This window comes from Rhinopithecus roxellana, chromosome 16 (assembly GCF_007565055.1).
Source record: "Rhinopithecus roxellana isolate Shanxi Qingling chromosome 16, ASM756505v1, whole genome shotgun sequence".
Lineage (NCBI taxonomy): Eukaryota > Metazoa > Chordata > Mammalia > Primates > Cercopithecidae > Rhinopithecus > Rhinopithecus roxellana.
In genome coordinates this window covers 108024542-108048983 of record NC_044564.1, presented here as the reverse complement: position 1 = coordinate 108048983, position 24442 = coordinate 108024542, and the positions used below count along the sequence as shown (strand labels likewise).

General features: G+C 40.6%; 1 protein-coding gene across 2 annotated transcripts; it reads right to left on the bottom strand.

Annotated features, from left to right (window-relative positions):
• Positions 1 to 7930: 7930 nt before the first annotated feature.
• ALDOB (aldolase, fructose-bisphosphate B) lies at positions 7931 to 23557 on the bottom strand. 2 transcript variants are annotated; one of them, XM_010374151.2, is made up of 9 exons: positions 23444 to 23557; positions 18497 to 18618; positions 17474 to 17685; positions 16194 to 16248; positions 14781 to 14941; positions 13855 to 13938; positions 12761 to 12935; positions 12140 to 12339; positions 7931 to 8849 (listed from the first exon to the last, which is right to left on the bottom strand). In XM_010374151.2, the coding sequence occupies exons 2-9, from the start codon at positions 18606 to 18608 to the stop codon at positions 8754 to 8756; spliced, it is 1095 nt and encodes a 364-aa protein (XP_010372453.1). In that variant the 5' UTR covers positions 18609 to 18618; positions 23444 to 23557; the 3' UTR covers positions 7931 to 8753. The 2 variants fall into 2 exon arrangements, with proteins under 2 accessions (XP_010372453.1, XP_010372454.1); XM_010374152.2 differs by lacking the exon at positions 7931 to 8849 and adding an exon at positions 9795 to 10041 and having other exon boundaries at positions 12122 to 12339; positions 23444 to 23550.
• Between the last annotated feature and the right edge of the window lie 885 nt (positions 23558 to 24442).

Genomic DNA, 24442 nt, shown 5'->3' with positions numbered 1-24442 from the left:
CTAAAAATTACCTCTAGCCTTTCATCTTCCTATCTCTTTATGTGTGTACCTGCATGTGAGTGTGGAGATTATGATACATGTATAGAAAGATACATATCTTTGTGCACTCCCTTATTCAAATTAGATACTCATAGTTACTATACAGCTGACATTTAAAAACTGTAGTACAAGGAAAAGTATAAAAAACAACATACTGCACCTGACTCGTCTATAAAATTATCCTGCCCTGGATCTTCCCAGTTGTACTTATTTTACACCAGTTCCCAGATCAGGATCTCAACTAATGAGGTTCTTAGACCTGTTCTCAGTATTTTAAAATCTATCATGTATGTTTTCACTGCATGTACACTGAAACACAATTCTTTGCTTTTTCTTGAAGTCACATCAGTTTCTTGTATGGTTATCTTCCATAGCAGAAGCACTGGCTGCTGTTGCCCTCATAGTAGTTTGACCCATGTTTATATGAGGTATTCCTACATAATTTTTAATATCCTTGGACATGAATCTGGAATTTATGGAAATTTCATAATTTTAAGATCCTTGGACAACTCAGAACTCCAGTAACAGTTAACAATTCTTGACTGCATGTACAAATCATTGCTTATAAAAAAAATAGCCACCTGAAAAATCATTTTTTTAAAATTGTACTTTAAGTTCTGGGATACATGCGCAGAACGTGCAGGTTTGTTACATAGGTATACATGTGCCATGGTGCCATTTTGCATGGTGCTGTTGCAGAAATTTTCTTCCATTCTGTAGGCTGCCTGTTCACTCTGATGCTAGTTTCTTTTGCTGTGCAGAAGCTCTTTAGTTTCATTAAAGCCCATTTGTCAATGTTGGCTTTTGTTGCAGTTGCTTTTGCTGTTTTAGTCATGAAGTCTTTGCCCATGCCTATGTTCTAAATGGTATTGCCTAAGTTTTCTTCTAGGGTTTTTATGGTTTTAGGTCTTACATTTAAATCTTTATTCCATCTTGAGCTAATATTTGTATAAGGTGTAAGAAAGGGGTCCTGTTTCCACTTTCTGCATATGGCTAGCTGGTTTTCCCAGGACCATTTATTAAATAGGGAATCCTTTACCCATTGCTTGTTTTTGTCAGGTTTGTCAAAGATGAGATGGTTGTAGATGTGTGGTGTTATTTCTGAGGCCTCTTCTGTTCCATTGGTCTATGTATCTGTTTTGGTACCAGTACCGTGCTGTTTTGTTTACTGTAGCCTTGTAGCATAGTTTGAAGTCAGGTAGTGTGATGCCTCCAGCTTTGTTCTTTTTGCTTAGGATTGTCTTGGCTATGTGGGGTCTTTTTTGGTTCCATATGAAATTTAAAGTAGTTTTTTTCTAGTTCTGTAATAAAAGTCAATGGTAGCTTGATGGGAATAGCATTGAATTTATAAATTACTTTGGGCAGTATGGCCATTTTTATATAAAAATTTATTTTTTTAAAAACAATTAAGTGTCCATTTCTGTTTCCCAAGAAAATTATAAAAAGTATGCAGAGGGCTCTAGAGAGGGAAATGAAGTATCTAGAAGAAAAGGGAAGGAAAAAGTTAAATCAAGAGGAGGATGCTCAAGATGAGGCTAAAAGATGAGCACCAGGGAAGATGAATAGTATCTGAAGGCAGGGGAATTGTGAGATAACTGGTAGCTACAAATTGAACTCCTGATTTCTTGATGAATTGGGAATATGAGAGGAGATAAGGCTGCCCTTCCGTAAGGGCAGATCAAGAGTTTTCATGCCAAGGAGACTATTCTGCCTAAAATTCTGTGGTACTATTTCATATTTAAGTATGCTGTGTGTGTTAAAAGGGCACATATTTGAAGTGTTCAGCTCTTAGTTTTCACTACTAACCACCTATTTAACCAGCACTCAGCTTAAGAATAACATTACTAGTACTACAAATACTTCCCTTGTGCAACTTTGCAAATATTAAACCCCAAAATCCTATGTTCCATTTTAAGTCAAGACGACCTGTAAGTGAATGGGAGGGAAAGATTTGGCACCAGGTTTTTTGTTTGTTTTTGGTTTTTGTTTGTTTTTTAAATTTTCACCTGGTTCTTATTAAGTGTGCAAGGACCATGGTTCTTGACCTTCCTTAGATTTGTGGATCTTAATTCTCAGAAAATTGCATTTGCAAAATATTGTGCCAGGGCCTTGTTTCTGTGTAAAAACCTCAAGAAGTCTTTAAAGTAGTACAGTTAAGAGACTGGTGCTTCAACTAAGACAGTGGGAATGTGAGAAAGAGATGGATTTTAGAAATATTTATAAACAGTGAAATTTCGTTGCTAATTGGATGAGAAAACTAAGGAAGAGTAAATATTCGAAGTCAGTTTGGGTGGTTGGTGTTCTTATTCAGTGAGACAGGACAAAAAAGTGTACCTTGTATGGAATGAGGAGATCACTAATATTTTGAATGTCTGCTTGTCTGTGAGATAGTAAAGATGTCCAGAGGCAATTGCGGATATCGATATGGTGCTCAGGAAAAAGAACTGGGCTAGAAATGGATTTAGGAATTCACCAGTGTTTAGATATGCATGGATTAAGCTTTAAGGAAAGAATACAGCAAGAAAAGAAGTCCAGAGATGGAATCCTAGGGCCTACCTGTTTAGTGGGTAGGCAAGGTGCAAAGGAAACAGGAACAACCAGAAGTATGGGAAACCCAACATGTAATGATAACTTCTGTCGAAAAATGATCCAGACGCATGTTGCAGAGAGACTGAGGAAGGGCTGAAGAATGTCTTTTGGATTTGATAATTAGTCATTAATGGGTTTCTGTAAGAACAGATTCTGGAGTTAGGAAGAGCCAGTTTTCAGGGGGCTAAATAGTGTCTGGAGAGTAGATCATCAGCTCCCAAATATGGTCAATTCTTGACAAAAATTATTCTACATTCAAGTGGTAAAAATAATGATAATATAATATCCTTGTTAAAAAAAGATAAATTGATTATTAGAGACCTTTGTTCTGAAAGTATGCTCTTTTCTAAAAAAAACTAAGTCCTTTTTTGAAATAATAGTGATTTGGGAGGATAGTCTGTTACATTTATATCTTTACTTAAAATAAATGGCAATCCTTTATTGGTTATTCTTTTTACTTGCTTAATTTTACTGTTCTATAAAGTTAGAGAATAAAAATAGATTACTCATCTGTGACTATAAAGAGGGCTGTAGATGGAGATTTTTAAAAATTGAGTAGATAGCCAGTTGAGGGAGAGGAGTGTTTTATGGCCCCAGGTGGGTAGTAGGGGTGGGTTGATTGGTTTATTTGAATTTAAGGCCGTCTATAACCATAATGCACAGACAAACAAAAGAGAGACATTTGTTTTACTGCACAAGTGGGACAAGATCAGTTAACTTGTATTTAAAAAATTTTTAAGAATACCTGTGAGATGTTATGTCAGTTTGATAGTTGCGTCAAGCAGCGCTTTGTCATCAAGGAGACTTGAAGACTTGAGGAATGCATAGTAAGCCACATGTGTTACATACGACGGGGAAAAAATCACCCAACTTTCCAAAACACTGAGTTTTGATTGTGTGATTTCATTCGCACAAATAAAACATGGTGTGTGCGTCTTGCCCGTGTTGTTGCCTATCTGGGAGCCATGTGCTAAGAACAGGTTTCTCATGTTAGTCCACTGGCTGAGGTAAGTCCCCACATAACATGACAGTCATTGTGTCCCTGCAACCCAGAAGTGCACTCTGAACAGGACAGAGTAACAGAGCAGGAGAAGGAAAAGTTGTACGTAGCTGCAGAGGCTGCCTTGACCTTGATTATCTTAGGAGGGCAGAATACATTTCTCTGACACCTGAGACCCTGGGCTACTGCCTAGCCCTAGCTATTCTGAACTGCCAAAAGAATTAGTGCTATGTTTAGAAAATGCCCTATTTTTCATCTGCCACACTACTCAGCCCAGCTGAGTCTGTGCATGTATGTAAGTCTTTTTGAGGACTAGGTAAAGAATTTTGAGCTTTTATTTGTCCCAAGCGCTTGCCTATCAGGTTGCAATGAAACAGACTTTATTAAGATGGTAAATGGCTATGCTACAAACAAGGAGTTGTTTGTTGTTTTCTCTAGTCTGAAGATGTCACGTCTACTCACCTACTCCACCAACAAAAGGCCAGGTGCTGCAATGGATTGCTATTATAGACACTTAGCTGGCTCCTGGTTCTCTCCTGATCCTCTACATTCTAGAAAGTAATTTTTAGCGTTGCTCTTATGTTATTCTTTCCTTAAATGTCATCCACAGTTCCCTATTTCTTATCACTTCAAGGCAAGACTTTCTAAAATACCTCTGCCCATCCATGTGCCACTCCATTATGGGAAATCAGCCTCACCATTCCAGGTTGATTTCCCATAATTCTCTCAACACATAGTTTGTACTGTAGTAAGGACACATATTTCATGGTCATTCTCACTCATGAGCCTTTACCTTTCTTCAAGAGCCAGTTGACAGGGAAAACTAATATTCACTACTTATGTATCTGGCACTGTACATAAAATATTGCCCTCACAACAAGCCTCTTTTACAGATGTGAAGACTGAGGCTCACAGAGACTATGTTTCCCAAGATCATGTAACTAATAATAAAGTGCCTTCAGCTAATCCTTCCTCTTCCATAAAGTATTCCTTCCCTTTTGATCTCAGCATCTAGCCTATGCCACTGCAGTTTAGCACATTATTGTGTACAATTTTCTTTGTTTTCTGACTGCATGCTTGTCTTCCTCATTTCCATGGTAAGCATAGAAGGACCATGTAGTATCTTTACAGTGCTGAGCATACAGTATGTGCTGCAAGAGTACTTGTTGGCTGATTTTTATGTATGTTATACATATTGATGCCCAGTACTGAGTGCTTTAGATTATTTCAAGAGGCTTAGACTGCTTTCCAGCCAGAATACCATGTTTATATGAGCAGCAGAAAAAGAGTTGTGACTGGCTGTATTGAGCTTTGCATCCCTTCTCTCTCAATTCATCCTCTCTACAAAATGGGCTTTGGGATTGGTAGCATTGTGTGAGCCCTCCAGGCTACAATGAGCATGGGCAATTTATCTTTTACTCTAGAAATGTAGCAAATACTGTTCCAAGGGCAGGTTCACAATTCTTTATCTGAAAGCCTTGAGGCCATATGTGCTTTGGAAATCAGAATTTTTGTCAGATTTTAGAGAGTAAATATATTGCTTGTGCTATATATTGTATAACTCCCTCTTCAGGGTCTGAGGAAGCACCTGCAACCAAGCATGTTAATATTGCTGCATCTCATCAAATGGAGTAAAGATAACAGATAGGTTCAGGTCAGGTTTTGCCACCAAATAATTTACTAAAACTTACGAGAAAACTTTTGGTCTTCAGAGTTTTTAGATTTCAGAATTGTGAATAAGAGATTGTGAACTTGTTATTGAGATGTATTAACTTATTTATTCTTTCAACAATATGTGATCATTGTACTTTTTCTTATTTTGGTGATGAAGAAACTGAACGACAGAAAGGTATAATGTGTCCAAGGTCACATTATACAAATGCTGGTGACAGGGCCGGCATTTGAATCTATGCTGTCTGACTCCAGAACCTGTGCTTTGAAGAACCCTGAGTACTCCCACCTAAGAGGACTTTGCAAATGACACTAGCCTAAATCTCACCACCAACTGATTATGTGACCCTGGAAAACTTCCTTAGCATGCTGGACCCCAGTTTTCTCCTGTGTCGCTGTGAGTGACATCTAGACGGCAGCTGGAGTATTTCATTCCAGCAGGGCTAAATCAGATGATCTGGAACTCCCATTTCTGCTTTGCCTGAAGCTCACTCCAAGATTTCTGCAAGTTTCTAGAAGCTTATCTTCTCACTGTCATGTTGTTTTTTGTTTCTCCTAAATTAATTCACATTATGAATCATTACGAATCATCTCAGTATCTTGTTTTTATAAAGCATGATGTAGACTCAAATGAGAAACTCAGTTTTTCCTCACAAGAAGACAGTATCTTTAGATTGCTTAATAATAGCTATCCTCCTTCTCAAAAGCCCGTCACCTCCTCACAATTACATATTGCCCTAGCTTCTTTCCTGCCTCCTCCTTTTCCTTCCTTTCTCATTTCTTCCTCTCTTCCCTCATTTTCTTGCTCGTTCCCTTCCTTCTTTCCCTCTTCCCTCTTCAGAGCAAAAACAAATTCCTTTTTTTCTTCTTTCCAGAACTTAGTCATTTGTGTGTGTGTGTGGCCTTAGTTCTTGATAGCTTCAAAATGTCATCTTCTCCCAGTGACTTATGGACGTATTTTCTTACACACAGGCAGTATCCTGTGTGTGAGTTCCCTTCTTTTGTTCTCCTGTGATGTCCAACCTAAATGTCATCTCCCTTTCCTACACCCAGACATCTGATTCTACACCCTGACTCTCCTTTCCACTTACCAACCCCTAGTCAGTGGTTTGTGTGTTTCTTGCTTAGCTATTTAAGCTTAATTGTCTGGTGTGCCCTAAAACTGAAATTTCTCTATTTTTCATGTCTAGTACCAGGTTTTAGTTTTAGTAAGTGTTTAATAACTACTAAAATAAATCTGACAAAGTAACCAAAGCTGGAAGGCCACTAAATACTCAGAAATCACAGCGAAATTGAAGTCTGTAGCCTTGTAAAACACTTGTCTGCGTATTATCCTGAAAGGAGGAAATTACTGGGATTGAGATTTCAAAGACAACTGTAGTCCTTTAGTAGGGAAAATATATCAGATGATAGCCAAGAAAATGCATAATACAAGTCCTCATTCCCAGTAAAATGTAATTCAGCCTTGACAAAAATATACAAGTAACTCATCCTTGATTATAAATTCATGCTTAACTGATAAGAATCTAAGAGGTTTATTTAGAAACGTCTTAAAATATCTAAAGAATTCAGCGATGCTGAGTAAGATCTAGATAAAAATTATTTGGAAGAAAAACTCTGTCTCACAAGGTGTTACCTACCAGCTTTTAGGACAGCTTGGCACATAGTAGGACATGAAATGCTTGATGATTGACTGAAATGTACAAGGAGAAATGTACAAGACCTACGCCACGGGTGGCAGAGATACTGAACACAGCCTGTCACCTTGCCCTGTAAGATCTCTGGCTGTGTGTCCATTTTTTGAGCAAGAGACCTGAGTTTAGAAGACCTGAATTTTAATCTCTCAACTCTACCATAAATGTTTGACCCTCAGTAAGTAATTTTACTTCTCTGGGCTTTGTTTTATCATCTGTAAAATGAAAACCGTTGGCTTAATAGATCTCTAATATAGGCTTGAGTTGCTTGTATGAATATAGTTGTTTTTAGAAAAGTAATGACAAGTACATGGAAATAAACATTCAAATACTGTAGAGGGCAGGTAATAAGGAAAAGTCATCTCTCCTGTGCCCCCACTCCCAGGTCTTTCTCCTTAAGATAAGCTCCTTTGGCTAATTCTGTCTTATTCCTCTAAATAATATGTTAAGCCTCTGTTACTTCATTTGTTAATCTATACAATACCATTTGTCTTTGTATTATTCAAGGTAAGAAATTTAGCATACTAACATCAATATTTTAATTTTAGGTATATATTTTTTAATGATTTATATCCTTTTCCTTTATTACTTAAATAGAATTAAAGCACTATTTCTTAACCCATCAGTTTTAAGTAGTATTCCTGACTCTCTTTGCTTTCCTCTACTTCTCCTCCCCCTTATATTTCCCAGCTTCTGTCAGTTAAATCATTACTTTTACACTGTCCAAAGTCATAATATTTAAATTCTCTTTTATAACTCTGGTTGTCTTAAGTGCTTTAACTGTAGGTTAATTCTGAAAATTGAAAGTCAATACAGTATCATTATGTGAATATTATTTACTGCAAAACTACGAAATGTACCTGGACGTGCAGATGACAAGGTAGTCCTGTTTCACCAAATCTGGGCCACTTGAAGAGGAATGCTCCAAGCATTGAAGTCACATGAATTATCTTATTACACTCCACAAGTTGCTCAAAATCATTCTACATTTTTAGCTGTCTTCATATTGTGAATGGCTTTAAATTTTCAAATACCCTCAAACTGGAAGTTTAGATTGGTAGTTCTCAAACTTGACTGTACATTGGAATCAGAGGGAACTTTAAGAAATCTAATAGGTAGAGGATTCCAGGTCTAGTTTCTGATTTAATTGAGCTGGGGTGTGGCCTGAGCATCTGAGTTTTTAAAATTTTGCAACTTAATTCCAATGAATAGCCAGAGTTGAAGACCTTTACTGTTGAAACCCAGTCATGTCTAGTAGAGTCAAAAGTAATGAAATACACTGAGTCTTTGGACAACAAGAGCAGAAAAGTGAAACCTGATAGCAGCTGAAGGTTTATAGAATATTTATTTCTTTTTTGGTTGCAGCTATCTGCTTCCCAACCTACCACTGCTAAGACTGTTTCATAAGATGAACTTCTCTACACTCAGCTAATGAGGTGTTTCAATCAGCAGTTGTTCTTTGGATGAGGAGCTGATACTGTTTTAAAGCCTATTATTTTCTTGGGTGGGTGTTCTGGAGCATGGGGAGCTGAAAGTGTTGCAACGAAACTGCTGTGTGAAATTTGATCAGGTCCTTGGTATTCATTTTTATGTTTCAATAACTGATTTGGTTTTTCCCCCATTGTACTTAAGATTTAACATGTGTTGTATTTCCAGCAGTTCAAATCTAATTGTGTCGAATTTCCAGGATTGGAGGAAAAGTTGCTCCCATTCAACCCTCCTACTAGAAGCGCTGGAGCTAGGCTGGCGAGCATTGAACCCTAGTAGGTGTAGCAGGCTGTGAAGAGCGACTGGGTGGAAGCAGCCCCGGAAGAGCCCGTGTGAATGTACTGTCCTTTGGCCGCCTGGCAGTTAGCCTAGAAGACAAATATGAGAAAGGAGACGAGTTAGAGTAAATGTGACCCCACCTTGACCCTGTCTACTTCTCATGGGAAACCAGCCAAACCTTCACTCAGATTTTCTTCTTTTTACAGCGATGTTGCTGAATATTGCTGCTGATACCATCCCCTTCTATAAAGTGTCTCCCCTATTTATCCCAGTTTTCTGAGCATTTCTTTGGTAAGGTTGAGGTTTGTGTCAGTTACTGGGGAAATCTGTTCAGTACCAACAGTATTGCAACAGCAGTACTGGAAACTGAAGTTGAGAAATTTCTCACTAGTATAGTACACTATACCAAAAGAAAAACATGTTTATTTTAAAAATATTTCCATTTTTGACCTATATTGGTCTAGAAGAATATGTAATTTTTATTTAGTTATCATAGTATCATTTGCTTTCCTGTACACATTCCAGTTAAAGATAAATTCAGAATTATGAAACTTATGACAATATTTGAATGTCACTCAGTGGTACCACTTCTTCCAGTCAGTGTTGCTATTGTCTGTTGTCTCCAGGACTTATTTCTACATTTTACATCAATGGTTCTCCAAGTGTGTTTCATGGTCTACCAGCATCCCTTAGGAACATGTTAGAAATAGAAATTCCCTGGCCTTATCCCAGACCTACTGAATTAGAAACTCAGTGGGTGAGACCCATAACCTGCATTTTTAACAAGCGCTTCAAGTGGGGGTAGGGGAAATGAAAAGAGGTTGCTAATGGGTACAAAAATACAGTTAGAGAGAAGGAATAAGTTCTAGTGTTCCGTAGAACAATAAGGTGATTGTAGTAAACGATGATTTATTACATATTTTAAAATAGCTAGAAGAGAAGATTTGGAATGTTCCCAACTCAAAGAAATAATAAATATTTGGAGTGAATACCCTAATTATCCTGATTTGATCATTAAACATTATATGCATATATAAAAAATCACAGATGCCCCATAAATGTATACAATTATTATGTGTAAATATAAAAGATTACAACAAAACCAAGTCCTTCAGGTGATTCAGATCCACACTGGAGCTTGGGAAGCACCATCCTTGATGATAAACTCAGCTTCCCTTCTTCTGTGTGGATGTCCCTATGACGTGCGCTTTCACAATCCCTCCATCATGTGAGCTAGGTCTCCTCAATCCATCAGCCATGCAGCAGCACCACTGCACTCTGCTTTCCACAGTCAAGGTAAAGCACTACTTTGAAAATCTCATACCTCTCTTATGCCTGTGAGATGATTATTTAGATTCCCTGGGGCCTTCCTTCCCTTTAGGGCCTCATCACCACACTTCTGACTACTCTTGGTTCCTTGCCTAGCTTCCTCTATGGTCAGCAAGCTAACAGAGGCTATCGGTAAAGTTTGTCACTATTCTATCTTCCTATTAAACTTTCACTCTTCTACCCTGCTATTTTGCATTCAGGTTTATCTGAATCTTCCTGCATGCTTTAGACAGCTGTTAGGAAAATTCAGGAATGAAGCTACCACACACTCACTCTTATTTCAGCTGCACCTTATCTGATGCTTGACCATGTCTGGCCATAATGTGTGATCAATTTCCTAGCAAGTCCCTTTAACTGCTTTTCTACCCTTTCCGACTGTCAGTATTGAAATTTCCATTTCTTCATCATTCTCAGCAGATACCCTCAACTGTAATCAGTCATCAACTGATTAACATCATTCTCAGCAGATACCCTCAACTGTAATCAGTCATCAACTCTTAACTTATATAGAGCTGATTCCAACCACATTCTCTTTTCTGCCTCTTCCCTCCTTTTTGTCTTACACCAGCTATGCCACCTATGCTTAATATTGAGTCTCATGCAGTCCTGCTCCTCTAAGTTCTTCTCCACTCAATTATCCCCAGTCTCCTCATCTTTACTGTCTCCTCTGGCTCCTCTTTCTTTACTTTTTTTTTTTTTTTTCTGAGACGGAGTCTCGCTCTGTCGCCCAGGCTGGAGTGCAGTGGCCGGATCTAAGCTCACTGCAAGCTCCGCCTCCCGGGTTCACGCCATTCTCCTGCCTCAGCCTCCCGAGTAGCTGGGACTACAGGCGCCCGCCACCTCGCCCGGCTAGTTTTTTGTATTTTTTAGTAGAGACAGGGTTTCACCATGTTAGCCAGGATGGTCTCGATCTGCTGACCTCGTGATCCGCCCGTCTCGGCCTCCCAAAGTGCTGGGATTACAGGCTTGAGCCACTGCGCCTGGCCTCTTTCTTTACATTTAAGCATGCCAAGCTCTCTCCTATTTGGCTAAACTCCAAGCTTCCTGGAGGACATGGCTATGTCTGATTTGTTCACTCCAGTTCTTGGCTCATAAAGGGTATTTTTTAAATTTTGGTTATTATTTGAATAAAAATTTCCTTGATCCCCATTTCTCCTGGCAACCTTTCTGGGTCTTTTTCTGAAAAGCTTCTCGAATGGGCACCTTCCCTTTCCTCTTTATTGAAGCTGTTTCAGTGAGGGTCACTGATATGCTCCTAAATGCCTATCTCAGTGTCTTTTCTTGGCCTTTGTTTTGAATCTCTCTATAGCATGTTATTATTAGCCCTTTGAAATTCTTTACTTGGCTGGGTGTGGTGGCTCACATCTGTAATCTCAGCACTTTGGGAGGTTGAGGTGGGCAGATCACCTGAGGTCAGGAGTTTGAGACCAGCCTGGCCGACATGGTGAAACCACGTCTCTACTAAAAAATACAGAAATTAGCCAGATATGGTGGTGCCTGCCTGTAGTCCCAGCTGCTCAGGAGGCTGAGGCAGAAGAATTGCTTGAATCCAGGAGGTGGAGGTTGCAGTGAGCTGAGATTGTGCCACTGTACTCCAGCCTGGGTGACACAGTAACACTCCATCTCAAAACAAACAAACAAACACGAAAGAAAGAAAAATAAATTCTTCACTCTTTGTTCCCAGAATGCTTGGTTCACCCTACGATATAATTGCTGCTTTTCTTGGTTGCTTCTCTTCTTCATCTTCCCAAAATAAAAAATATCCTAGGTTCAGTTCTTGGTCCTCTTATCTCCTTCTCTCTGAAGTGTTTCTGTTGAAATTGTCCTTCAGTCTCCTCTCATCAACTATACTACCAGTGTGGATAATTCAAAACTCTCTCTAGCCTCAATCCTCATACTGACCTCTCTACTGCCACATTTTCAAATGCCTAATAGACTCTAGTAGAAGTAGATACCTTCTTGGCCCGAAGAAAACAATGCTTCTCCATGTCAGAAAGTCAAGCCCCAAATGTGAACACCATCAAGTAGATACGAGGTAGCAGCATCTTACCACGGCCCGCTTCATAAAAGCCTCCTGGGTTGCCTCCTTGTTTGCAGCTTTGCCACCCCAGGCAGCCAGTGCACTGGCCTGTAGGGCCCGTCCATAAGAGAAACTTAGTTTCCAGGGCTTTGGTAGAGGGCAAAGGTTGATGGCATTGAGGTTGAGAGTAGCATCCTCTTCACTCATGCCACCAGACAAAAAGCAGATGCCTGGTAGGAGAGAAGCCATTTCACTCTATTAGTCCCACCTTATGTACCCTGCTTGAGAAAGCAAGCAATGAACCTACCAGAAAAGTAATGTCTCAGTCTTTTCTCTGCTTAATTTGCCTGAACCAGGTCAGAGAAATCAGTTTTTTTTTTTTTTTTTTTTGCTGAAGCTAGTTGGCATAGAGAGAAGAGTTTGAAATACATAAGGAAGGCAGTGAAATGTTGAAGAAATACATGGATTGTGGGCATCTGGGCAGACTTGGGATGCTTGGTATTCTGAAGTGTGAGGAGAAGTGCTGGCTGCCTGTGAGATAACAGAGGTTTGTTTCATGAATAGAAGCAGATTTCTGGACAAACACAAAGCTTGTAGCTCTCCAAAGAATGAGGGCTAAGACCTTGAGTTAGAGAAGAAAGAAGGCCTTACCAGGAACAGCTGCAGGAACGGTACGGTGGAGAGCTGTTACGGTGGCCATAGCCACTTGCTCCGGAGTATACTTCTTGGTGCAGGCGTGTCCAGCAGTCACCATGTTGGGCTTTAGCAGGGTGCCCTCCAGGTAAACATGATGGTCATTCAGGGCCTTGTAGACAGCAGCCAGGACCTGAAGGACAAGAGGTCCCACCAGGTGAAACTCAAAGCTAGACTTAGAGTCACCTGACGTTGACACATTTACACTGCAGGGAGGCAGGATGAAGGAATTCTCATTTGCTGCTTGGCAAAAGCTTCTGAGCCAGCCTCCAGGCCTCATCAGACCAATGTGTTGCAATCCATAGCCACTGAGCACAACCAAACTGGCCTGTCTTCATCACCCCTAATCTAGCTTCTCATTCACTGCATGAATGACGGGCATGGCTGTGCTTCCTAGAAGCCCTTCATTCCTTTCTTTCTATTATTCCCATGGTCAATGTCATTCCTTATTGAGACTGCATTGCTTCAGTTATTTGGGGTCATCTAAACAGGCCTCCACTGTCCATGTTTACAGAAGCTGAGTAGTCATATAAGCATACATTTTAGAGGCGCAAGTGCTTTTAGATTGCATTTCAGTGCACATAATTTTCCAAGTAGGGAAACTAAGGTCAGATGACATTATGACTCTCCTACTTTCTCACAGTGTGTGAATAGAACCACCCTCTTTCAGATATACTGTGGCTAATTTAGAAAGTCAGATGGAATAAAGTACTCTCTAATTACATCTTCCCATGTGTCTTATTTTAAAATTTCTTTGTGTACATGTAATCTAATTGAAGTCAAAAGAGATAATATGACTTGCCCAAGATCCCACAAGTGGAAACGTGGATTCTCCCACGCAAGTCTTGGTACTGCAACTCCTGCGCTTTTTCTATATGGAGCATATCATGTACCAAAAAAGTGAAGGGCTTATGAGCACCTCCCTACCTTCTCAGTGCTATCCATCCTAAAGACTACTTCAAATATAACAGCTGTTATATGTTAAGTAACAGCTGTTACCTAAAACGAAGATTTTTTTAGCTAGAATTGGGAACTTCATATTTAAAACTTACCTTCTCAGTAACATACTGGCAGTGTTCCAGGTCATGGTCTCCGTCAGGAATTACCTCTGGTTCAACAATAGGTACCAGTCCATTCTAAAAAGGAAAATCAGGGAAGCAAAAGTGAAGCTGTGCTCACTGTTATCCTTTCCTTAGGAGGAGATTCAACAGTTGCAATTGGTATAAATTGAAGCCATTATGGAGAAATACTATATAGGTGACTTAAAGGCAGTAGAATTTTTCAGAATGGGGTAAAAACTAAATACAAACCCATAATTTCTGTATCTCTTTCTAGAAACTATTCTAGGTGCCTCAGAACCTAGCTACTGCCTTTTTAGGGCATCTAAGCATAAATCATTAAGAAAGATGTCTCTAAGGTGAGTTAGTGAGGAAATTCAAGCAGTGTTTATAGTTCTAATTGGGAATCTCAGCTGTCCACAACTCTAGTAACCCCAACATAGTACTCACAGAAGCAAATCAAACTTAACTTGGACCCAGAGACATTTTAGTATGTGTTAGAAACTTTAGCATCTGGTCACCATCCTCCATGGAAGTATTTGGATTGGAACTCGGTCAGAGCTGTCACTCTTCAGCTAGGAATCTAAGAGGATCATGTCTTGGATGTTACGGAGTATAGACAACCAAGTTCCCTGGCCTCAAAAGCCCTATCACTTATAAGACAGCTTTTGGAACTTTGACAGAGGGCAGCAGTTGATGACATTATCCTTTGAACTCATAGCTTAGTTGGACTCCTACTGGCTTCTGGAACCAAATCTCTCCCTACCACAGTTGGCTATAGCACCCGTTGTGAAAAATGCCACTAGGATATACTGGTGACAAAAAAGGAGGTCCATGTGTAGTTACAGCATAATTGAAAAGAAAAGCTCTGAAGAAAACTCTAGCCTACTGTTTTTCAGCCCAAGGGGAAGGCAGAGCACCTGCTGACAGATGCTGGCGTAGCGAGCCAGGGCATTGGCGTTTTCCTGGATAGCGAGGCTGGATGGACACTGGTCGGCAATCCTCAGCACAGCACGCCATTTCCCAAAGTCAGCGCCATCTTTCTTGTACTGAGCACAGCGCTCTGAGAGGCCGTCAAGCCCTGCAAGTCACGAAAGAGAGAAAGGCTTCTTCACACCTTTGTAACAGATCCATGGGGTCTCTCATAAAGTGAAGGAGTTCTCCCTTGGCTAAGCTTTCAATCCACTGAGCTTGAGGACTGAAAACAGCCAAGCATATCGGCATTAATCACAACACTGGGCCGGGCGCGGTGGCTCAAGCCTGTAATCCCAGCACTTTGGGAGGCCGAGACGGGCGGATCACAAGGTCAGGAGATCGAGACCATCCTGGCTAACCCGGTGAAACCGCGTCTCTACTAAAAAATATAAAAAACTAGCCGGGCGAGGTGGCGGGCGCTTGTAGTCCCAGCTACTCGGGAGGCTGAGGCAGGAGAATGGCGTGAACCCGGGAGGCGGAGCTTGCAGTGAGCTGAGATCCGCCACTGCACTCCAGCTTGGGCGACAGAGCAAGACTCCGTCTCAAAAAAATAAATAAATAAATAAATAGTGTTTTGATATATATACTATATCAAAACTATATATACATACTATATATGTACATACTATATATATTATGTATATACATACAAAACTATATATACATACTATAAATAGTGTTTTGATATACATACTATATCAAAACTATATATATACATACTATATATGTATGATATACATACTATCTACTCCATATCTAGATAGAAGAAACCAATAGTTAATATGATACTCATTTTACAAATGTGGAAACTGAGGCTCCTGATGGTTAAGAGACTTTACCAAGTTTGAACTGCTGAAGAGTGACAGAGCTGGGATTCAAATTCTGCTTAGCTAACACAATGTTGTGAGTTAATGCTTGTCTACTTGGGCTTGTCTACTTGCAAAATTATCTAGGTAGCATGTGATAGAACCAGGATTCAAACCCAGGTGTGTCTGACCTCAAAGTGTGTGACCTTTCCATTCTACTGCTGCTAAATATTTTTATAAAAGTAATACTTCCAGGTGCAGAGTATAATCTTCTTTATCCAAGGTACTGTGGTAAGCACCTTATATACATTGTGTGAATTAATCCCCACAACAGTTACTCCATTTCGAGATAGGAGAACTGAGGGTCAGAATATTTCAGTGACTGGCCCAAGGTCACAGTTGTTAAATGGAGGAGCTGGTATTGAAAATCAGGTATGTGTGGCTCGAAGACCAGTGTAATAGTTGTATTTTGTTTTCCCTTGCTTCCTTCTTTACTTGCCTTCATTTCTAGCTTATACTGGCATGATTTATCTCAGTGGGCAATATCCTTACCTTGAATGGTGGTTTCTTTGTTTGTTCCTGCAAGGGGAGCACCTCCTTGGTCTAACTGTGGATACAAATAATTAACAAATAATTAACAGGTGTCAGATGTCAGGAAAACACAACCAGAACTCTTGGAACTAACTAATAGTTTGCATCTTTTACAGACCAAGGAGTTGAATTAGGAAAGTGTATTAGTCATTGTGGGGAACCCAGTTCAGTCCATAGCAGAAGGGAAGTTACCTGGAAGGTACAATGTGAGAGTGTCTACCCTAACATTTATTGAGCACCTGCATACACCAGGTATTGTGTTAGTACAGGAGGTAAAGAGAATTAAGGATACAACCTCTATTCTCTACATAGCAAAAGTCAAAGTCATGAGCTCGAGAATTCGCATAAACTGGCTCTGACCTTGCCTTGCTGTGTGGGCAAGTTAAGTTACTCTTTGTAGTTCAGTTTTCTCACTTCATCTCTAAATAAGGGTGATAATTGAGTCCACTACCAGAAGTTATGAGAATTAAATGAGTACTTGGAATGGTAAACACTCTTATTCAATGGATACTAGTTTTCACTTTTGAGAAGTTTAGGCACTATTGGAAGACCTAGTTATAAGATAGAATAGTAAATGCTTTAATAATTATAATAGTTACCATTAACTGAATAATTATGCAATATAAACTTTTTCTTTCTTTTTTTTTTTTTTTTTTTTGAGATAGGGTCTCACTCTGTCATCCAGGCTGGAATGCAGTGGTATGACCACAGCTCACTCCAGCTTCAACCTCCAGTGCTCAGGTGATCAATCTTTCCACCTCAGCCTCCTGAGTATCTGGGACTACAGGTATGCACCAACACACCTGGCTGCTATTTTTTATTTTTAGTAGAGACAAGGTCTCGCTGTATTGCTCAGTCTGGTCTCAAACTCCTGAGCTCAAGCGACCCTCTTGCCTTTGGCTTCCAAAGTACTGGGATTACAGCCATAAATAACCATGTCCAGCCTAGAAACTTTTAGTCATTTCATCCCTGTAAGAACATCATGAGGTAGATTCCCATTTTAAGAAATGAGATTGAGATGCAAAGAGATTAAGAATGTGTAGAAAACTTGAGTGAAAGAAGAGGGCACTGGAGGAAAAATCTAGAAGAAGATCTGGTTCTCTGTGGGAAGATGATGATGGAAAAGGGTGAGAAGAGAAATTAGATGAGGAGAATGTTCAGAGTGTTGGCCCCACTCTTGCCAGTGTGCTGGGAGTTTGCCTAGGACAAAGCAGATGTGAGGTGTGAATGGAGATGTTCACCTTGATTCCCACCACGATACCCTTTTCCTTGAGGACGTTTCTGAACAGCTTTCCCTGGCTGTCCTTCTGGTAGAGGGTCTCATGGAAAAGGATCACACCCCCGATGCTCTGGTTGATGGAACTGTCCACAGAGAAGAGGATTTCTCGGAACTGCCGGCGATTCTCTTCGGTGTTTTCCACCTTGATCCTCTGTAGGCGGTTCCCCATGGTTCCTATGGTGGGAGGGCCGAGTGCAGCATAAGGAGCAAGCCAGGGCTTTCCTGTCAGCCTTCTCCACATCATCTCAGAGACCCTCACCACGGTGGAAAGTGAGACTCCCTTTCTTTTTTCAGATAGTCAAAGTTCTTGCCTCAATTTTTTGTGTTCCAGGGAGAAGACCCTGGTTGCTATCGGGTTGCTGGTTAGGGAGTGTGTGGGCTGGGCATATAGAGGTCAGGGTGGAAGCCACCATCAGGTCCAGGTGGATATGTAAGGCCCTCAGGCCTCTTTAGCCTCCCTGTTCCAGTCCTCAGTCTCTCTGGATGTACATACAGAAGGAGGGATGGGGCATGCTCTTGATTCTCAGGGTTCTGTTGTTTTATGGCAGATTGTGCAACTCTGCCACAGCTTTCCCTTGTGCCATCCTGAGTTTCTCCCATCCATAAGCCCTGTCCTATTCCAGATGCAGATACTTTTCCTGCCCTTCCTGACTGGACTGACTTTAAACTAACTTCTCACTAGCAGCAGATGCCTGTGTATCTGACTTTACGCTAGTTGCTAAGTTTCTGGCCTTACTACAAGGCTGGATTCAAATGACCCCTGGCAAAGGGCCTTAAAATGAAGGGCTTGAGCCTCTTTCCTTGGCTTTCAGGAATGTGCCTACTACTTACAGGACTCAAAAGTTCTATGCTTACTGAGTCTTCTGCTCCCACTCCTGTGTACATAAACCTTTACTTCCGTAAAGAATATGATTACCAAGCTGTTTTTGCTAAGTGTAGAAAAAATAATATGTTGTTATATGATGGGACTCCTTTTTACACTCACCTACAGATTCATCTGCAGCCAGGATCCCCTTTCCATTGGCAACAATGCTACGGGCAATTTCTGAGAGCTCCTTCTTCTGCTCTGGGGTGAGGGCTGGAAATCGGTGGGCCATCGCGACAGGTCTGGAAAAGAGTGTAGGAGGGTTGTGCACAGAACCATGGGTGGCTCAGATGGTTGCATGATTAAGACAGCTGGGGGTGCAGACATGCCATGCAGACTGCTGTGACACCTCTGGCCCATTTCCACAGCTGGATAAACAAATGAGGTGTGTTTTTCCCCCGTCACTTATTAGTTGTAATTAGCCACAACGAATGAAGGTGGGATGCTGAATGTTCATGGTGATCCTAGACAGAATGCTTTCCAGGAGACCTTTGGAATCACTAATCCAAACACTGAACGAACGAATTAGTGACCCACTAAAATATGACTAATAGAGGGAACTGCAGTAATGGACTGTCTCTCTGTTCTGTGGACTCCTGGTGCCACTGTATTTCCATAATGGCTTGAGGCCAGGACAATGACGCTCTTGGCCTCTGCAGTTATCCTCCACTTTGCTCTGTTAGTCTGTAGTTCCAACAGATTATTCTCCAGGCAACAAGTTTGAAAGGATAAATCTATACATAGTCTTGAAGCTAACTTCCCTTTGACCTCGGACTACAGAGGGTTGGGTGCAAGTTTCTTTTTCCTTATATTCAACCATCTAGGAAACCACTTGGGGCAGACCAGAGAGGATGTTTCCTAAGTGCCTCTGGGCTCAGGTTTCTCACTGCCTATGAGGATGTTAAAGTTGTATGGCAGTCCCTGCTCCAGCTTCACTGCTTTAGCAAGGGGAGACTCTGGCTTGAAGACCCCCTAACCAAGCAGCCTCCATACTGGTGGTGCTCTGAAGGGGATCGTTGCCCCTGTTTGACTGCCACTTTGGGTTAATCTTGAAAATGCAAGCTCAAAGAGCCCTCACTTTGGGTGTTACAAAGAGTGCTTTTTGCGTAGGTTGGGCTACCAAAGGAAAAATGGTAGTGAAGATTATCTTGGGTACCCTCCTGTCTAATCCCGGGGTCTCCTCCTTTCTCTCATCTTCTCTCCCTCCAATACACTCAGCACAGGGTGGATGTCTACATATTACTTCCTGGAAGCCCAGGGACACCTCAGGTCTCATTTGATCCACTGGCAATGAGGTAATTATAGCAGGTATTATTTTCATTAATTAATGAGCAAACTAAGACTTAGAGAAGGTAACTGACTTGTTCAAGGTCCCAGCTAGGATGAAGCAGAGTCCCTATCCAGTCCTATCCTCATGACAAATGTATTTCTCCACACTTTCTGCATCCCTTTGGGGTAGGCTGTCAGTACTCTGTCCCTTGATATAAAGAGTCAGTGGCCACTGAACTAATTCATGAGAAGGTATAACTGATGACCTCATTGTTGCCTCTCCATTTCAACAGAGGTTCTTTTCTTAATCCAAAAGAATGAAACTACAGTGCTGTTACTGGGGTAATAGGACAAGCTAGTGGGTAAGAATTTCTAGAGAAGGTGACCTTCCAAGGCCCATTACATTCCAGCCGCCTACAGAGTGTCTTTGCCCTATTTATATATTAGCCTCCAATATTGGAGTAAAAGATTTTTAGCTTTGGACCTGGCCTCTAGATCATCATGCTGAAAAAAGCCAACCTGGGGGTGATCTTCAGAGCAAGGTGCAAACTTCCTCTCTCAGTTTAGGCATTTGCACAAAGGAGTTGACAATTACCAAAAAAGAAAGATGTTTTCTTAATGAAACAAAAGAAAAAATCAGCCCAATAATAATAATAATAACAAGTGATCACGTATTGTCAAGCACTCTGCTAATGGCTTTACATGCACTATATAATTTTTCTTCAAAATAATCCCAGAAGGTGGTTGGGCTCTTTTTCCCTCCCATTTAAGAGATTAGGAAAGAATATAAGAGAGTGTAAATTACTTGTCCAAGGACAAATAACTAATAAAGCATCAAGTTGAGATAAGCAGCAGCACTCCTTTCCATTCAAGGGAAAGAGTGAGTTTGATGGAAAAAAAAAATGGCCTTTGGATGATTCCTAACATCCTTGATGACACCCCAGAGTACCTTAAGCTGTGGGTGATTACACCGTGGACATTACTTATTCATAAACATCTGACACATTCATGTAGAGGCTTGCTGCTAGTAGATCAGACAGACCTAGGTTTAAGGACCATCTCTGCCTAATCTAACTGGAACCTCAGGCAAGTCAAGCAGCTTCCTAAGTCTCAGTTTACTATGGATTAAATGGTGATAATCACTGTTCTGGTTGTCTCTTTGCCGGGTAATGCAAATACAAGCTGTGAACACCTTGCTCACTGTAGTTGCTCAAAATATGTTTGTTAAATTGCATGATAAACATGACAAAGCTTTACAAAGCACTATAAAATGCAGTGTATTACTAATTCTCTTTTTTTAGTAAAAAAAAAAAAAAAAAAAAATCACCTCAGGGGCCTCTATGTTTCTATTTACTACCTATTTCCAAACTATTTTCTTCAACCTGGCTATGCTGACTCAACCAGAATAACAGTGAAAAAGGTCTATTCAAACTAATACTGTTTACAGAGAGTTAAACTTCCACAGCGGGATTAAAGGTCTGTACCACGTTAGCACAAATGTTACCTCTCTGTTAATCATAAAACAGGGTCACAGGCCAATGTTCACCACAGGGAGACAGGAGGCCAGCCTGGGATGGGTAATGACACGGAACAATTTCAGTACTCCTAAGCCTCTGCTCTCTGAGGTCTCAAGCCAACTTTTTTCAGTGTGATGGAAAGTTGTTCACATTATATTATTAAACGAAAAACAAGTTTCAGAGAAGTATGCAATATATACTATCCTCCTATTTTTTAATTAAAAAATGATATATACCCATACTGTTTGTGTGTCTACGGAAAGAAAGAGTAACAACTCTGGAGTTATCTCTGAAGAATGCGGTAGGGTGGAGAGATTCTCACATTTCTTTTCTTTTTCTTTCTTTCTTTTTTGTTTTCTGTGACAGGGTCTTGCTCTGTTACCTAGCCTGGAGTGCATTGGCACGATCATGACTCACTGAAGCCTCATCCTCCTGGGCTCAAGAGATCTTTCCACCTCAGACACCAAGCAGCTGAAAACTGCAGGCACCTGCCACCATGCCCAGCTATTTTTTTTTTTTTTTTTTGGTATAAACAAAGTCTTGCTATGTTGCCCAGGGTTTTCTTGAACTCCTGAGTTCATGTGATCCTCCCACCTTGGCCTCCCAAAGTGCTGGGATTACAGGCGTAAGCCACTGCACCCAGCCACATTTCATTTTATACATTTTTTATCACACACTTTATTACATATCTGTAACAGGTAAAATGTATATAAATCTGGAGGAAAGTTGTATTAACAACAGAAGGTAACCACAGAAAAACAGAGCTAAAAATGACCTCAGAGATGTTTGTGTAAACCCTGTCACTTTAGAGATGAGGAAACTGAAGCCAGAGAGACTGTCTGATGTGCCTTCTAAGTTGTGATGTTCTAGGATTGCAAGTTACATCCTACTGGCTTATGACTTGGAATTCTATTTCTAATCCTTCAGCAAAATAGCAGATAGAATCCTATAGTATGGTTCCTTCTACCTTCCTTGAAGACGTTCTGTGAAAACATAATTATTTGTAACATGGATATTTAATTCCTGGAGAAATAGAAGGCAGCAGAAAGTTCATTTGCTTCTCTATGTGCAAGACAAATGGATTTTTAAGGCAAATATGAGGAGGCTTATTTATAGAAAGCCTGTGATTTCTAGGCATTGCATGCAACACTTTTGTATATGATGCATAAAGATGCCCATAGCTTCATTATCCACTCCAATGTCCCAGTGACAAGTGCAGTGGAATGATCAAGGGCAGCCCTAGGACAGCCTGATTTCCAGTGCCCTTCAACACAGGTGGAGCAGCCCAGAACAAGTCCTGAATGGTGCTCTTTCCTCTAAACGTGGACTGAAGCCAAAGGACTTCTTAGCTATTCAGCATTTCCCCATTCCCTGCCCCAGTATCTCTGGCTCTAACCTGGGCCTGGGTGCTACCCAGATGTGCCTTAGCTAAAGTGATGAATAGCAGGGCAGCAGAGTTCAAGCTCTGGTGCATCCAAATGGTCTAATGGAGCCCCAGGTAACTGTTTAAAGAGAAGTTATTTTTTAAAAAGGCAACATATTCTCACAAATGCCTATTTTTCAGAGAGTAGAGCAAATGTATCAAAATACACAACTTTTTGGTTCCTACTGTCTTAAGCTGTAGGGTCTTCACAATGTCTGGGGCCAGCAGGAAATGTTCTGGAAAGTTTCAGACATGAAGGGTTTGGAAATTCATAATCAAATGACGACTATGCTCTGTGAAGTTTCCAACCCTGTTGCATTTCCTCATTTGAGCAGTGGGTGAAGGCAAAGGGTAAAACACTCTAAGGGTTTGTTTCTGTGACAAAGAAACTTCAGTGTCAGTACCAGTAGGTGTGGGAAGAGAATGTAGAAAATGACATAAGGCAATTGATATGTAAATAAATCGCTAAAATAAGTAGTTGTTATGAAAAGAGAGTTGAGAGTTGAAATGAACAGGAATCTCAAAAACTGATTAAAACCTAACGATAGGAGTGTTTAAGTTGTTTTTCCTAGATCAGAGACTCACAAGGGCCTCATTCAGTTAACACATGTAACTGGCAATCAATCTTGGGCATTTTGCCACCTCTCAAAAAGCCAGGAAAGGTGTGAATGAGCGTTTATGCTTAGAGAGAGGAAAACAAGGATTTTCCTCCAAGCAGAGCCATTACGTTTTCAGCCACCGTCAAGTTTTTCCTGAAAACAAAGGCAAACCAATCTTCCCTTCTATAAGCTTAGTGCTATTATTAACCCCTTATTCACTGGTGCAGTCCAGGTATACAAAGGAAGCTTTTTTACTTACAGTTTGGGAGAGAAGAGTCCTCCTAGATATCAAAAGCTGTGAGTGAGGCAGCAACTGCCAAATAAGACAGATCTTTGGTAACACACAATTTTTATAGACTTCTCATTAAAGTTGCTTTTTTTTTTTTTTTCCCAATGTTTGCCCTCCCCTTTCTACCTTGACCTAGTAAGTAGGGAGGTGTTTATTCAACACCTCCGATTGGCTCATAAACAACCAATCCTTAAAATCATGCCCATACACTCCTTATACTCATAGAATGTTAAAGCTGCAAGGAATGTCTTTAGACCATGGAGTTCCTAATATAGACTCTCCATTTCACAGATGAGGAAACTGAGGCAAGGAAGATTAGGAGATTCCCCTAAGTCATGCAGCTAGTCAATGACGGAGCTCTAGGGTCCATTAAATGATAGTAGGAAGGCTGTTAGCGTAGCTGTAACACTTACAAAACACATGAACTTGGTGAAGAGTTTTTGGTTTTGTTTTTTACTTGTCTGAGCCTTTATTTTCTTCTCTGTAAAGTGGGATCTTGATTTCATAGTACCATTAAGTGAGTTTGTATAGGGTTTGTGTGCAGTAGGCATTCAAGAATCATTATTTCCAAATTAGACAATAAATGATATATATATATATATATATATATTTGTTTGCTTGTTTGTTTGTTTGTTTTTGAGATGGAATCTTGCTCTGTTGCCCAGGCTGGAGTGCAGTGGCACGATCTCAGCTCATTGCAAGCTCCGCCTCCCGGGTTCACGCCATTCTCCTGCTTCAGCGTCCTGAGTAGCTGGAACTACAGGCGCCCGCCACCCCGCCCAGCTAATTTTTTGTATTTTTGATAGAGACTGGGTTTTACCTTGTTAGCCAGGATGGTCTCGATCTCCTGACCTCATGATCCACCCGCCTCGGCGTCCCAAAGTGCTGGGATTACAGGTGTGAGCCACCGCTCCCAGACAATCAATGCTATATTTTTATTATTTTTCTTCAATATATCATTAGTAGCCA